Source organism: Lachnellula hyalina (assembly GCF_007821495.1).
Source record: "Lachnellula hyalina strain CBS 185.66 chromosome Unknown contig00034, whole genome shotgun sequence".
Taxonomy (NCBI): domain Eukaryota; kingdom Fungi; phylum Ascomycota; class Leotiomycetes; order Helotiales; family Lachnaceae; genus Lachnellula; species Lachnellula hyalina.
This window is the reverse complement of record NW_022157148.1, coordinates 191444-207579: the sequence shown is the minus strand read 5'-3', so window position 1 is coordinate 207579 and position 16136 is coordinate 191444. Positions and strand designations below refer to the sequence as shown.

The 16136-nt window shown below is 43.8% G+C and overlaps 4 protein-coding genes across 4 annotated transcripts; 3 read left to right on the top strand and 1 right to left on the bottom strand.

The window, feature by feature from the left end:
• Nucleotides 1-3414: 3414 nt before the first annotated feature.
• DTR1 (Dityrosine transporter) lies at nt 3415-5020 on the bottom strand (the record flags this gene model as incomplete). Its single annotated transcript, XM_031148272.1, has 5 exons — nt 3415-3587; nt 3640-4066; nt 4119-4418; nt 4482-4640; nt 4694-5020. The coding sequence occupies 5 exons, from the start codon at nt 5018-5020 to the stop codon at nt 3415-3417; spliced, it is 1386 nt and encodes a 461-aa protein (XP_031007023.1).
• A 993-nt stretch (nt 5021-6013) lies between these two features.
• LHYA1_G003297 (Aromatic amino acid aminotransferase) lies at nt 6014-7519 on the top strand (the record flags this gene model as incomplete). The annotated part of the gene is made up of 4 exons (XM_031148271.1): nt 6014-6188; nt 6248-6324; nt 6373-7188; nt 7250-7519. The coding sequence occupies 4 exons, from the start codon at nt 6014-6016 to the stop codon at nt 7517-7519; spliced, it is 1338 nt and encodes a 445-aa protein (XP_031007062.1).
• Nucleotides 7520-10506: 2987 nt separating this feature from the next.
• LHYA1_G003296 (putative 4-hydroxyphenylpyruvate dioxygenase) lies at nt 10507-11763 on the top strand (the record flags this gene model as incomplete). The annotated part of the gene is made up of 2 exons (XM_031148270.1): nt 10507-11162; nt 11214-11763. The coding sequence occupies 2 exons, from the start codon at nt 10507-10509 to the stop codon at nt 11761-11763; spliced, it is 1206 nt and encodes a 401-aa protein (XP_031007053.1).
• Nucleotides 11764-13339: 1576 nt separating this feature from the next.
• CYB2_3 (Cytochrome b2, mitochondrial) lies at nt 13340-15069 on the top strand (the record flags this gene model as incomplete). The annotated part of the gene is made up of 5 exons (XM_031148269.1): nt 13340-13472; nt 13521-14026; nt 14101-14531; nt 14594-14829; nt 14912-15069. The coding sequence occupies 5 exons, from the start codon at nt 13340-13342 to the stop codon at nt 15067-15069; spliced, it is 1464 nt and encodes a 487-aa protein (XP_031007061.1).
• Nucleotides 15070-16136: the final 1067 nt, after the last annotated feature.

Below are 16136 nucleotides of genomic sequence, written 5' to 3'. Positions count from 1 at the left end.
ATTCCGAGTACTGTATTCGAACAAAGTACTCGAAAGAATCCATCGACGTGTCCGAAGCAAAGATTGATGACCGTGGCATAGGGCACAAGGCAGAGGAGGCATCGCAGTTAAGAGTAACATGTCTTCAATTGCCAGTCACGACTTTGATAGGGAAAGATACAAAATCTAAAAACAGCGAGGATGGTTTGATTTGCTAGAGCTACTGATCCAAATAACATCCAAGAACTGCTCGTTTCTGTTTGAAGTGGCTTGCTCATTGAACTTCGTATCGCCCCCCCGCGACTGGGACTAGGACTTTTTATTCTCATTGCTGAAATGGAACGAGATGCACAAGAAAATATGGGAGAAAACCCAATAGAGTGGGAGCAATATATATCTTGACTACAATGATCTGGAACGCCTTAGGAACCTTTCCATCTCAGTATAGCTTTTAAATAGCTACCGGTCACAGCTTCGTATTATCGTGGTGTTCTTCAAACGAGGAGATGGAAGGGTCATAACTAATATCCCGTGCAAAGAATTTGATCTCTCTCTCTCTCTCTTTAGTAGAAAGTACCGCTGGAATTTAAACCTCCCTCAATATCAGAATTTCCAGGGGCCGTTTGTGTCTGACTTAAACTTGAGGTCAAATATCGAGTGGAACAAGATCCTCTTTACAAGACTTCTATGACAAGCAGACCTATGCTTGAGAAGACATTCTCTGGGAATCTGGAAAGAGCTCATCGCAAATTTGATATGAAGGAAATGGAAGAGTCAGTATCTGCCACTAATAAGCTTGGGTGGCTGAAAATGATGCTCCGAGAGCAAGTCCTCTACGAGGGTCACGCATGCTTTAGTCGTTCATTTCCTCGAATTCTCTGACTTTATGGTTGCGCAAAGGCATGATTCAAGAGGAGAGGTTCTCTTTGCTTGTTTTAGCCTCTAGCAATCATGCTTTCAAATGTACTCTTCTCATGTTGTGCTTCCTAACATTGTACGGTTGTTCCTCAAGTGTCATCGCGGTGACTGTTATTGTTTTCTTTGATAGTTCGCTAGTCTTGCTCATTTGATTAAACTCAAGTTGTGGGACAAGGAAGCATGGAATTACATTGTTCTACTCAAGAAATATTTATTCGTTTTAGACCGGAGTTGAGTAAACTGGAGGATAAGTTTGAAAGGAGCTGTCTTGACGCCCGAAACTCTCCAACCAAAAAAGTACTCACTGACTGTGCTCTGTGATAGGTTCATTCGACCTCATCTATATTAGGTTTCTGTAGTACTGTGATTGTATGTTCGTCTAGGGAGAGAAGGTACCCAATCTTTTGGTGTGATTTGCTACTGCATTATACTCGGCTGGATGTTCCCCCCCGAGCCCCAAGACTACAGAGGAAAAAAAGAAGCAAGTGAGCCAGCATACCGTAATCAGTTTCCGAAGCTTCCATCGTTTATTTCTTTGTTTCATTTCGTAAATCGTTGACTGCACATTTACGGAGGCTCCAGGTACCTCAAATGTCGGCGGTGGGAAAACGGATGTCCGGTAGTAAGGATTAGTTGGTATAAAATAAACGGGGATACCAGCGCGAGACAGGAAAGCATCAGGAACCGAGTTAAGGTATGGAGTCTAGGCACCAAGCCGAGTCCGAGGAAGCTATTCACGGGTAGTTCCAATCAGTTAAACCCCTGCAAAACCCATGCAGCCTTGCCCCCCAGTGCCCCCGAGCCTTTCGTACCCCACGTCTTTCAAATCCTGCGGGATGCATTCGCAAACTACTAAACCCAAATACCACGCATCCGTGCCAGCCTTGATTTTTACTAGCAGCTTCGTAAGGCAGACGCGATTTGGGAAACAGTTTTGGAAATTACTAGTTAGGTTCGCATAAAAGACTTGAGACTCGGACTCGGAGCATCCTTCCACTCAAGGTTCTCTAATTATTATATGATTTTGAGCTGTCGGAGGGACCGTCGGTTGCTTTGAAGAGAGCAGGCATTTTAATAGGTCATGATAGTTTTTAGGCTTAGCAGATTTTATTATAGAGCTCAGATAATTCAAAAGCCGACCCTTCTTCGACTTGTTGTTATTAAAGGCAATGTTTGCATTTCTATCATATCCTTGATTATATCTTCTGGAAAATGTATCACGAAAATCTTGACGTGGAAATAATCCCATTGGACGCTCGATCCGACGCACATATAGAACGACTGCGACAGCAACGTTTGACATGCGGATGGCGGGCTGAATGTGTCGATGAATGGAGAGAACAGCAGCTACAGAAAAAGAAATATATGTTTTGGATTGTGAGTTCTGTCATTACTATATATGCAGGGACTAGACTTATAATATCATCAGATGCTTAAACCCAGTTATGCGGAACGCGATGCTTTAATAAAGGAACATATCCTTCACTTTCCTCACGAAAAAATCCCTCTCATGGACACAGCGCCTAGGTTATCATCACATCTCGGAATCAAAGAGTTCATTCCCATTGGTCATCTTTCTCTGGATTTCGAGCATTATGCAGGTGATCTATCTATCGCCAATTCAGCTCAAGGTCGAATTGGTGCCTCGCTGTTGTACATTTCACCTGTTCTCCGAGGCCTTGATTTTGCACGGCAGAGTATTGAGGCCATGAAATATGTAGCCGCTGCTGCACCGTTTTATGCGAAGTTTGTGACGGCTGAAACCGTCTCGAGGGAGAGTTCTAGGCAAAAAGAGAGATACGCTGCTTTTGGCGTTCCAACACCTAAGGTTCGTATGATATCTGCTTTTCCTCTGCGCATTTGGCGAACGCAGAACTCTGCTAATGTCTGGCCAAAAGTATTCCCTTCTGGATTGGTATGAAAGTCTCGGATTCAAACAATTTAAAGAGAACAAAACAGGCTGGACGGAAACGGATCCTACGGGAAAAGTTTGGACTATTGGCTTAGCTTGTATAGAAATAGATGTTCGGAAGTATGGGACATATACCGAGAGGGCATTTCTGTAACTCGGTAGCCTGTTATTGGTAGTGGGGGAGAACCTGCGTTACTACGGAGAAGATAATTGTATATAGGCTAGACAAAAGCACAAAGAATAGGATAGAGGAGTTATCGGTTATGCAGTATTTTGTTTTGAATATATATTAAAAAAGTATCACCGACCATTTCAATTATTACTTCCACTCCCGCGAGTCTCGTCATTTTCATAGAACCACGAGCTGTAGCTACTGGGCAGCAGTATTCTGCCCTTAGCTAGTTCCGTGGTGGACAAAAAGTGCGGAACGAAATTTTCATTATAGCAAGCTTAGCAGAACATGAATATTCAAAACTCAAAGGAAAAACAATTGCTTGTGTCCACAACGGGTTATTAACTGAACTGACCATCTGCTGTTCCTATCACACAATTTCGAGCATCATCCTGAGTTTGAAGAATCTATATATTGGGCCTCATATAATAATCTATGGGTGCCATCTCTTAGGGCCATATATAACGATCACTATTAATGCAGTCGAAACCAGAATTAAACCTGCCGAGAGAGTTGAAAACCATCCTATTCCAATCTTTGCAATTACTGGGAGAACAGCGGCGGTTCCAGCAGCACCTGCTGAGTAACGAAGTAGGTAGTTTGCAGCTGCTTTGAGGTTAATTTTGTCTCAAATGAATCAGTGAATATGAACACTTACCAAGAACCTCACTACCGCGACCCGGTATGACATCAACAGAGTATGCGCTGATTGGCGAAAAACATGCCATTTGTGCAAAGGCAGATAGGAATAAAAATATGATTGGGACTGCCATCCCTCCCTTCTTCTTCTCCACGGACCAGCCGTATATTAATGTTGATGCGGCATTGAGGAGAAAAGGAACCAAAGTAGCTCTCAGCCTATCTTCGGGTCTAGCGACTCCGGATGTTTTCTTCTTCCATCTTTTGACCATATAGTCTGACCACTTTCCAGCTAGAGGGCAGCCTACCAGGTAGCCCATCCCAGGAGCTAAATAGAGGAGACCACTCTGTAATGGGGTAGTCAAACCAAACCTAGGATTGAGAACTTGTCGGATCGGAGTAAGAATGGAGTACATCCCCCACAATAGGGCCCCTGATGCAACACTCTAATAGATGGTGAGATTCAACTTTGAACACTGCAGATGGTGGGAAGCTTACAGTGACTAAAATCCCAGGATACTTATAAAGCTTAATAGTTGATACTGGAGATAACCAGCTAACAATCTTCTTGGCTCGTTCAAGTGCTGGGAAGTCACGAAACTTAGATTCGCGCACGCCGACAGTCTCTGGGAGGTAGAAATAAGTGAATACCGTGGCAAGAAAAAGACTTGCGGTCTGCGACCAAAACATCCATCTCCAAGTACTGGTAGTGATAATCGCGCCTGTTATCAACGGGCCAACGCTCGTCCCTACAAAAACGCCGAGAATGAAGTACCCAATGGCAGTAGCTCGCTCAGTCTACCAATCTATTAATATCAAGTTTTCTCCGTTCGATAATCATTTTTGAAAGGGCTTTCTCACAACGACGTATAGATCTCCACATATCGTGGCGCCGACCACAAGAAAACATGTGGCTTCCGCAGCAGCGAGTATGCGAAATATCGTGAAGGAAGCGATTTCTGGGGCAAAGCTTGTAGCAAAATTTGCCAAAGTGTAGATCACCAATGCGATCAATAGAGGCTATCAACGTGAGCACTCAGATGAAGCAATTTTTTTTCAGAATAACTACTAACCGGTCTACGACCACAGTGTCGAGCCATCTGTCCCCAGAAAATTGTAGGAATTCCGAGAAGGGCAACGTAGACCGCATTGCTAATGTTTACAGCCACTTGAGTGGTCTTGAGATCTTCTGCAATATTTGGGACCGCTGGTAGGATAGCAGTAGAGGAGAAGGTTGCTAGAAATCCGATAAAGGAGAGAAGAGCCACAATTGCGGCCTTGCGAGTAGAAGAAAATTGACTGGTAAGATCTTGAGCTTTCTCTTTGTCGAAACTATTAGCGCAATTGGTGTTATTGAACAGTGTTGTTTCGCTACCGGTCGACATATTACTGGCAGACATATTGTAGCCAGTTAGTAACGGTAGTGATGAATATTCTAGCTGTGATAGAAAGTATATAGGTATAGGGTGTCTACTCTATACTGTTTTAAGCATTATGCAATCAACGCACTATATCAGATCTTCAAATCCTCGCTGAGTGTTATCGTCTAGGACGAAAATTTCGCAGGGATGAAAAATACCGATTGAGTGCACGCGGATCTCTGGCGTGGATCCTTCAACTTCAAGTGCCTCCTTCGGGTTTGCCGAATGATACCTCCTATAAGACTTATTTTTGATGTTGCCCTGAACATTCAAAAGTAGTCGGAAACCAAAAACGCCACACTTCTAGAGGCAAGGGCAATGGGAATCCCGTAAAATTTAGTAGGAGAAATTCTTAGTAGCGCAGATCTTTCGCAGGGCTTGGAAGTTGTACTCGAGTATAAAGGATTCGCGAAGGAAGCGCCGTACGCATTGCGCTTTGCGCATACTAGGAATCTGATCCTGGGGCTTAATATGCGAAGTCTCCCAGTCAAGCTGAACCCAGACTAGTGTATGAGTAAGACCATATTGATTTAGTCTTCCTACCCTATGTAAGTAATTGGGACTTTCACTAGGGATGGATCCTGTCCTGAATATAACGTTCCCGTAAATATATAGTCTGGTTATAGTTTAATTCCACTACTCGTATGGATATCAGGTCGTGTATGAAAGTAATCGGACTTTTGTAATATTGTTGTGCAAACAAAGCCTACAAGATGAGCGCCCAAAGATGGGACCGTAAGAGTTCCTCCCTCCCCTATACTCTACCATCGACGCTGGAAATTCGCTAAATATAAGTCCCGCAGATCTTTTAAGTGACGAGACAAAAACTCGAAAGGTGAGAACCCCTCCAGAAATGAGGTCTCGGAAGTTTGCTAAGAGAAATTGAAGCCATCCATAATGCAGGGAATGCATTTAATCCGAGGAATACCAGGTTTGAATTTGAATCTAGCGGTTCCTGCACTTTAACTCATTATGTCAGGAATGCTGTCACTAGGCCCTGGAGCTCCAAGAGGAGAATATTACCCCTTCTTAGATCTCGAGAGCAGTATCCTCAGATCCTCCCCGAACTCTTCTGTAGAACCTAAGCTTTCGTCTCTGTATGTGGGAGCAAAAGAGGGTGAAGAAGCGCAAAGTCAAACTAAATATGGTAATCATGTCCCTGAAGAATTTAATCAGGTAGAAACGGACTAATATTATGAATCCTAGATCTTGTCAAAGCTTTGTCTTATGGAGACGGTACCGGTTGTGTTGAACTTGTAGATTTCATGACGGAGCATGTCAAGGTATAATCCTCATCGTGATGATAAAATGCTCTCGACTAATTAATTTAGAAAATTCACAGGCCTATATATCGGGACTGGCAATGTATTCTAACAGGTGGTAACACCCTTGCTCTTGATATAGCGCTTCGTATGTTTCATAAACGTGGTAGTTTTCTTCTAACTGAAGAGTATACGTATACAAGTGCCCTCGAGACTGCAGAGCCTCTAGGTATTCATGTTATTGGGATTAAGATGGATAATGATGGACTGATACCTAGCGAGATGAACTATATCCTCGAACATTGGAGCCCTGAGGATCGGGGTGGTGCCAAGCCGCAAGTTCTTTACACTATCCCGACAGGTCAAAATCCAACCGGAGTTACAGCCAGTCGTGCTCGTCGAGAGGAGATATATGCCGTCGCGCAAAAACATGATATCTATATCATAGAAGATGATCCATATTACTACCTCCAATTACAGTCCACTTCCGAATTAAAAGAGCCTTATGACTTCCAGGAAGCACTCAATCATCTGCATCTTCCAGCCTCGTATCTCAGCATTGATACTGATGGCCGCGTACTGAGAATGGATTCTTTTTCCAAGATCATTGCTCCAGGAGTTCGCATGTCGTGGATCACAGCCTCTGAACAAATCATCGAACGCGTTTTCCGTACCCATGAGGTCTCTCTTCAGAGTCCCAGCGGCTTTTCGCAAATTCTGGTATACAAATTACTCTCTGAGCAATGGGGACAGGTGGGGTTTCTCAATTGGATTACAGGTCTCCAGGTTTTGTACGGGGAAAGACGGGATGCGCTGGTCTTGGCTTGCCAGGAATACCTGCCTGATGACCTGGTCTCATGGGTCACACCGACGGCAGGGTTCTTTGTAAGTTCAAGATCCCTTCGACTAGACTCTTCATGAAACATTCCTGATTCATTTTGCATAGATCTGGCTTAAAATTGATCATCTCAAACACCCTCTATCCCAGCAATTAGAGCCAAGTGCTATTGAAGACTTGATATACGTCGAGTCAATAAAGGAGCGGGCGCTAGTACTCCGGGGGAGTTGGTTTAGAGCCGAACCAAGTGCTCGAATGGAGGAGGTAAATTTCAGAATTACGTTCGCCTCTTCGACATTTGAAGAGATGGAATTAGCGGTGAAACGTTTTGGCTCAGCCCTCAAGAAGTGTTTTGGTAACCTCGAGCAATCCATATAAAGCCAAGGAAGTTGAAATTCAAAATGCTATAAAATAATATCTATCGTGTGATAAATTGATTGTAATTCACTAGACAAATCTATGACACGTTACAGCCATTTCCAACGACTTTTGACGCCTCGCTCAATGCAAATCCAACAATATTGATCAACTCTTCCCTTGACTCTAGTCCGACGCTTAATCTCACGAGATGTTCGTCGACCCCAAATTGAGCTACCTGTTTTTATTGTTATCTCAATGTCTTTCCTCAATCTGAATATGCGCAATAACTTACCCAATCTAATTCTTTGAAGTGAGCGAATAAGGAAAACGGGCATGCGAGTGAAAAGTTTGTCCCTAGACTCGGCCCCCGAGAAATATCTAAACAATCATAGAACCGGCGAGCAACAGGGGCAGACGTGAAGTCAATACTTAGAAGATACCCATACCCCCCAGTACTTCTTTTACACTGCTCGTATAATGGCTTGGTCGAGCCGACTGAAGGATGATAAACTTGCTTCACTACCGGATGATTCTTCAGCAAGACGACCAGTTCCTCAGCTCTTGAATTTATAGCTTTTACCCGAGCAGGAAAGTCGCGACTATTTTCTTCCATGATAACTGCATCGCTGGAGAAATAATGGTCGACGTAGATGCTTTTCATGCTCCCGAGGATGTCCTGATAGTGACATGATAATGGATTTATAACAACACTGTTCTCATATTCAGTTCCATACCCAAGTGGGTTATCCCAGGTTGAGTGAATAGCTTTTTCTTACCTGCCACCAGCGACATCTCCCTTCCCGCTGAACAGTTTTGTCAAACTGTCAAATACAATATCTGCAAAGGGGAGGACATCTACGTTGATAAAAGTCGCGACTGTTTCATCGACCACAACGATAAAATTGTAACGATCTGCAAGACGTCTGATGCGAGGCAGATCACAAGTCTGCAGCAATGGATTGTTGGGAATTTCGCAGAAGAGTGCCAGAATTTGCTCGCCTGCTTCTAGTTTACTTTCCAATTCATCTAATTGCTTAGTAGTGCCCTGGCCATAGAGAATAGAGTCTTTGGATCCAAAATGTGACAGCAATTTGTAAGTGTCAACGTAACAGAACCCGAAGGCCACCGTCTGGGTGGTGTTCTTAGCTCTTTCCGTCAACAGTATCGCTCTATACACCCCGGCCAGTGCTTGCATTCCGATCGAAAAAAGGAATACATCATTTGCACCGACTCTGGGGCTCCCCAAAGCCAGGTCTTGAGATATCCAGGAAGAGATACGTTCCCGAATCAATCTCTTGGCATCGGCGCTCCTAGAGATAAGCCCCATCCCGAGATTCTTCTCTGTTGAATCAGAGTATGCAATTGAGGTATACTGGATCTCGTCGACCAGTTCATACGCGTCAAAGTTTTGGATGTAGCATTCCGCACGTCGACTTGAGACTCCTTCGCCAGTGTGCTGCCAAAACTGTTTCGCATATATGAAATCTTCTTCCGGATACACTATTACAGACATCGACAAATTGTCCTCTGGATACTTGGCTTTAAAGCTAGCGGAGCGTGTATTTAAATGGATGACCTGAACTGTACCATTGCGATCTGTTTTAAAAGTCAATGAAGTCAACCTTGAAATTGGACTTTTAGCAGTACCGTTTTCTTTCACATACAAAGCACATCTCTCTGCCGATCCTCTACTGCAAAATACCATTGCTTTGCTCGTAGACTTTCGGATCGCATTACTGGAAAATTTGTCGATGAGCAAGTCGGCCAGATGGTTAACCAATGGATGTAAAACAAAGCGTGGGTATCCTTGGTGCAAGATTTTGACAATCCATGACTCTCGTCTCGCCCATGCTAGAGTGTAATCCCAACTTGGTATGGAGATGCTCACGCCCTATATGAAGTTATATTAATCTGGGTACTTCTTTTCTCGTTCTCGACTGTGAAAAATTTGAAGCATACGTGTGGATTTCTAGGTGGAATAGTTTGGCCAAGTTGGCGATCTTCTGCTGGTACTCTAATCGTTGAGTATTCCGAATTATCGGATTGTTTGATGGGCTCGTCGTGAGTCAAGATCATATTGATGTAAATAGGCTATAGCAGAGCTCAAGTCCCTTGGATGATGATTGCTCTTTCTGGTCTTTAGCTACAATTGTACCCGTTTTCGAATGAATATATTTTGTTGCTCTAAATAAGTGCTAAATATAAGTAGCTTGGTGATACTTGTAAGTATTATGTATTCTATTTTAGCTCGGCGATACCGACGGGCTGGGTCCCTTGTAATTTGCAGTTGATGCGAATTATAGCTTAGGTATGCTTACGTGGGATCATCTAGGTACCTATGTAGCTAGTACCTAGTATTATCGCTAACCTCAGATCTAGGGTACCCTAAATCATATGAAGTAATCTGGATATAATCTACATATAATAGTCTGACCGTCCTTCCTTGCTCGCGTTCGCTCACGTCTGTCGCACTTAGCTTCTATGTCAAGAGCCTAGGACTTAAATAGTGCACACTAAACCTGGCCAATCAGAGAACCAGGAAAAATCTCTAGGTTTTGTACGTCAGAGAAAAATAATATTGATTGCAAATTAGTAAAAATTACCCTTGTTAGCGTAGTATAACTTCTCCGTAATATTATTCTTCTCGCCTTCCTAAAGCTGATGATTAGGGTCCTCATACTTCGTATACCGTAAACCAATTGTTTGAGTGTGGCAATTTCTGAAAGTAAGCCAAGAAATATTAGAATCTTGCTATTTTCAGTAGTAGCAATCGAACGGTGAACCCGAAACATCTGCTCGCAGGTAGGATCCTGGCGAAGATGAGAAGATGGAATAAATCTGTACTAGGCAACATTTCCTACATCAAATGGGTTATATATAGAATAAGGGATTTAGTTATATATAATCAACTAGCAATTTATTTTTACAACATATCGTCACCATATACCCAGTTGTTGACACTGTGTCCCATATAATCTCTTCTATTCGGGCCCAATTCAAAAGACATGTCTCCTTCAGTCACCTTGAAAATCAGCCCTAATCTACAAGATTCACCATCTACGGGAGAATATAGAGGTTATGATCATGCAACCTTCTATGTCGGGAATGCCAAACAAGCGGCTTCTTGGTACAGTGCTCGTATGGGTTTTCGCATCGTAGCCCAAAAGAGTTTGGAAACTGGATCTCGAGCTGTTGCATCTTGGGTTGTCGCCAACGGACAAGCAAGATTCGTCTTCATGTCTCCACTTCGAGCAGTTGCCAACCTAGAACAGAACACATCTGAGCATGACAGGAAGCTTGTGGCAGAGATACACAAACATCTCGAGCAGCACGGTGACGCTGTCAAAGATGTTGCCTTTGAAGTCGACGATGTTCGAGCTATATATTCGAATGCAATTGCTCAAGGCGCAGCGAGTGTTAAAGCTCCGGAGTGCATACAGGATGAAAATGGATCGGTATATCTCGCAACCATCAAGACTTACGGCGATACAACACACACCTTTGTCGAGAGGCAAACTTACACCGGTGTCTTTCTTCCGGGGTACCACGCAGTAGATTATGAGGATCCCATTGAACAGTTCCTTCCCAAAATCAATATAGACGTGATAGATCATTGCGTTGGAAATCAAGATTGGAATGAGATGGACAATGCTTGCAACTAGTATGTACCTCCTTGCTGTATAAAGTGGGGGCAAAGCTAAATCATAAATAGTTATGAAAAGTGTCTTGGGTTTCGAAGATATTGGACGGTTGACGACAAAGACATGTGTACTGACTTTTCAGCTATGAACTCGGTGGTCATGTCATCTGCCGGAGATATTGTCAAAATGCCGATCAACGAGCCCGCGGTGGGCATGCGAAAGTCACAAATCGAAGAATTCGTCGACTCTTTTGGTGGAGCAGGTGTTCAACATATTGCATTTCTAACGAAAGACATTGTCTCTACAATAACCAATCTGAAGAATCGCGGTGTTCAATTTATTGACGTTCCGCTTACCTATTATAGTGATTTGAAAGATCGACTGCAAAGATCGAGTATGGAGTTGGAAGAGGATTTGGCGGTACTGCAGAAATTGAGGATTCTAGTGGACTTTGATGAAGGCGGGTATCTTTTGCAAATTTTTACCAAGCCTTTGATGGATCGCCCAACCGTTTTTCTGGAAATCATTCAGAGAAATAATTTCACTGGGTTTGGAGCGGGGAACTTCAAGAGTTTATTCGAGGCTGTCGAGAGGGATCAAGCTGCGAGGGGAAATTTGTAGGCTTTGAAATCGAATCTAGAACCTAGAAGCACTTATCTTGTCATTCAAATAATGTAGAATCGCACTGGCTAATAATGTATGTTTAATACATATTGGCAAGGAGATGAGGCAGACTGGATTGAGTTTCAATGGTGTTCCCGGTACCCTTCTGATTTTGAAAAAACTTCGTTGCTTCGCCGCTCCCTAGTAGTTGCCTAATAATCTCATATTATTTCTCTAGTTTTTCCAACTCTGCTTTCATAGCCTCTGCTACAATACTCCCGCAAAGCTTCGCATAAGGATTCAGACTTTTCGCCATTTTTCCAGCATCCACATCACCATATCTACTAGCTAGCTCGAAATCTCTACACGCCCTCTCCTCGAGAACGACTTTATCCGATCCTTGTAGTATTTGTAACGAGTTACCAGGTGCCTTGCTAGAAACTTCAAATTGTCTCGCAGCCTTTAGAAGTAAGTATGCTCTCTGCATATGTGCGGCTGCCAGAACGTCCCCTTGCAAAAGACATACTTTGATGCCCACTTCTGACTTCTGCGGCGTCGCAAGTTTTATTGCCTGCTCCAGGTCACTCCAAATCGTGCTCTCCTGTACATTTTTCGCGAACAGATCGTTACCGTGCAACAACCTGAGTATTTGAGCACGGTTGTTATAGGCCGATGCGTAGTTTGGATTCGATGATATCAGCATGTTGATGTTGGAGAGAGCGGTTTCGATTTGAGAGATTGAGTTATCCGCTGTATTTAGGGAAAGAATGATAGATTTTTCGGCGTCCTGAAGTGCAGGTAGAAGGGCGGAGTTTATGTACGGAAGTCCAGCTGGGAGCCGGGAGTTGATCAAGGAGGCATGAGCAGAGCTTGCTCCAATAGATTCGGGATCGAAAACAGCAGAGAGAACAAAGCTATCATTGGTTGTTAGAACGGTAGTTGAGGATGCCATGTTGTTTGATGCGTTTGATTACGTAGTAAGGAGACTGCGAGAAAGGTTTGAGAAAGCAGGGTAGCAAAAGCAGTTCCAAGGCCGTTTATCTTGAACTTGAGCTTAGATAGTGCCAAAAAAATTACGTCCACCAGCGTCGACTTCCCATAATTCTATTTACAGTAATATTACAAAAGATCCAAAGGCCTCTCCGAGATACGCAATATTTAGTTAAAGCGGAGCCTGCTATAGCCCTGTTGCGGCGCTGTTATTAGCGTTTCCTTGTTTTAGTAGCTTCAATAAGGTAGTTTCTAGTATTCGATCCTTTCATCCAAAGGCCGCGGATGGGTAGAAGAGCGGTTTTAAAGTTTGCCGTTGCTACTTGGCTATGCGGATCCTGTCAGCAATCCAAGACAGGGGCAAACCCCCGCACGTCCCCCGGCTTTGAATTTATTTTTAGAACGCTTAATTTACGGATTAATTGGGGTACAAATTTTGCCCTAGTCTTCTTTGAGCTTAGGAAAAATTACTTTGAACCCAAGTAATCTACGGAGTAAGCAACACACCGGTATTACGGGGAGCCACGTGAAAGCAATAAATCTAGTGAGCAATTGAAAATCAAATGAAGGAAACAGCATTCCTGTATTAAAGTCTATTCGAATTATGAAAGAATTAAATCTTCTAACGGCGACTGAAGTATCGCAGCATAACACGCCAGACGATTGTTGGATAGTGATCGCAGGACAAATATGGGATCTCACAGATTTTGCACCTCAACATCCGGGTGGCTCTCAAAGTATTCTCAAATGCGGGATAAATTGACATCCGTTGACAAAATACCTAGTAATATTCAAGTTTGCCGGTCAAGATGCAACCCAAATTTACAATGAAATACACCCGCCCCCACTTATCCAGAAAACCCTCACGATCTCGAAACTCAAGGGGACTCTACGCCCTTCCTCACATAACACCCTCCCGGCACCAAGTGCACAAGCTCCAGCCCAGAACAGCGGGGCCAAGAATGGTTTTCCACCTCTTGCGTCTATCCTCAGCGCGCAAGATTTTGAAAAAGCTGCCAAAGCCAAGCTCACTCCCAAAGCATATGCATACTATTCCTCCGCAGCAACTGATTTAGTCTCTGTCAATGCCAACACGAGTTTTTGGAGTCGAATCTGGTTTCGCCCTCGCTTGTTGCGGAATGTTACCCATGTAGATACCACGTGCAAAATCCAGGGCGTGACGAGTTCGGTGCCGTTTCTTGTCGCTCCAGCTGCAATGGCAAAACTGGCCCATCCACAAGGGGAATTAGCAATCGCTAGGGCTTGTAAGCGAAATGGCGTTATCCAATGTGTGAGCATCAATCTCTCCACCAGACTTATTTCAATTACTGGAAATGATTATGTGGTTCTAACCAGTGTGCGAAGGCTTCCATTAATGCTTCATACCCGGTTGAAGACATCATCTCAGAAGCCCCAGATCATCCATTTTTCTTCCAATTGTATGTGAACAAGAATAAAGAATCTTCTGAGCTACTTTTAAAAAGAGTCTGGGATTTGGGGGTCAGAGTACTGTTCCTGACCGTGGATGCACCGGTCCCTGGCAAGAGAGAAGCAGACGAAAGAGTCAAGGCCGAGACCTCGATTAGTACTCCTATGAGTGGAACTTCATCCTCAAGTGATGAAAAAGGCAGTGGACTAACGAGAACCTTGGCTACGTATATTGATAGCGGCTTGAGCTGGGACGATCTGATCTGGGCGAGGAAAGCTTGGGCGGGCAAATTAGTGCTGAAAGGATTGCAATCGGTCGAAGATGTAAAGCTTGCAGCTGAACATAGAGTAGATGGTGTAGTATTAAGGTAAATGTCATCTAGAAAACTACGGTTGTTCCACTTGTTCACCACGCTGACATGCATTTCAGTAATCATGGTGGAAGGAATCTTGATACTTCTCCACCATCGTTGCTAGTTCTATTAGAACTTCGAAAACACTTCCCTGTTGCTTTTAGCAAGATGGAGATCTACATTGATGGTGGGATTACGAGAGGGACTGATGTTCTGAAAGCATATTGTCTTGGTGCTACAGCCGTTCTGCTTGGAAGACCTTTTCTGTACTCTTTGGCATACGGTGAAGAGGGTGTGGAACGTCTGATTGATAGTAAGTGCACGTTGGGTTCCAACCTATGGTTCTTCCAGAATAAGTGTGCTTCATTTGAATCGTACTAACTGATATCAACCAGTCCTACGAGACGAGGTGGAGACCGGGATGCGATTACTAGGAGTCACGAGTCTTGCCCAACTTCGCCCAGGTTTGATCAACACTCAGGACATTGATCATCTACTAGCGCATTCTCTTGATGAGCCAAATGAGGTACAGTACTTGAAATCAAAGATATGATCAAAGCTATGGAAGCGATGCAAATACGATTATACGACTGGGCGAAGTAAAAGCGCGGGCTATGTGACTAGATATCAGCCTTGATATGTGAATCCGACTGCATTCCCACAATATTGACCTGAACCATGCATATAGCCTTACATGAAAAATTTCTGCCTTGCACTGATAGATCCTGGTGATCTGGTGGATATTTTGTGCAATCGATATTCGGAATTAGTATTGATTGACTTTGATTATAAAAGATTGCCTGGGTTTTGTAGTGCGTACTACGTCTCATCTTCTTATTGTTTAGACCCTCCTGGATCGATAATCATTCGTAAATAACCAAGAATAGGAAAGAGTTTTTATTCACTGATGCTGTTCATGGCCCATGCATGATTCTGAATTGATTAGCCACGGACCGTCAACCTCAACTAGAGAAAGGGGGAGATATTTATAACAGAGGAATAGCATGGGCAATACATTGAGACTCCACGTTTTAATGGGCAAGGACTTTGTTGCTTGCTGCGAGGTCACAAAATAGGGAAGGGCGAAATGAGTTCAACGTACATTAGCCGCGCGTGTGCGGGTGGGGGTGGCGTCGGTTAGCCCGATTACTCATCGATGTCCAACTTGAAATTTCACCCACTTTGATCATCATACAGAAACAAATGCACCATGGAAGATTCTGACATTTATTCAAAGGCTAGAATATATTCCAGGTCCCCGACTCCACCACTATTTTTAATCTCGCCACTGAACGGCTGTCGATTGGAAGTGGACATGCCGCCTCCACCACGCCCGCCACGGCCACGGCCTCGTCCTCGATCAAACCATGTCTGATTATGTCATCCGCCATTGCCAGCAGGAGTCGACTGCATGCGCGCACGCTTGTCCTGGTGGAAAGTTGCGTCGGCAAACTCTTGATTCTGTTGACGTTGTGTATCATTAGCCGCGGCGTTGTGAGTGGCTGTCTGCTGCTCATCAACATCGTGTTGACCCCTCCGCTTCTTCTTGTTCGATGCTTGTGGTGCTGTAGGCGCCACTTGATTCTGGAGGGGTAATCCAGAAGTGAATGAATATCTACC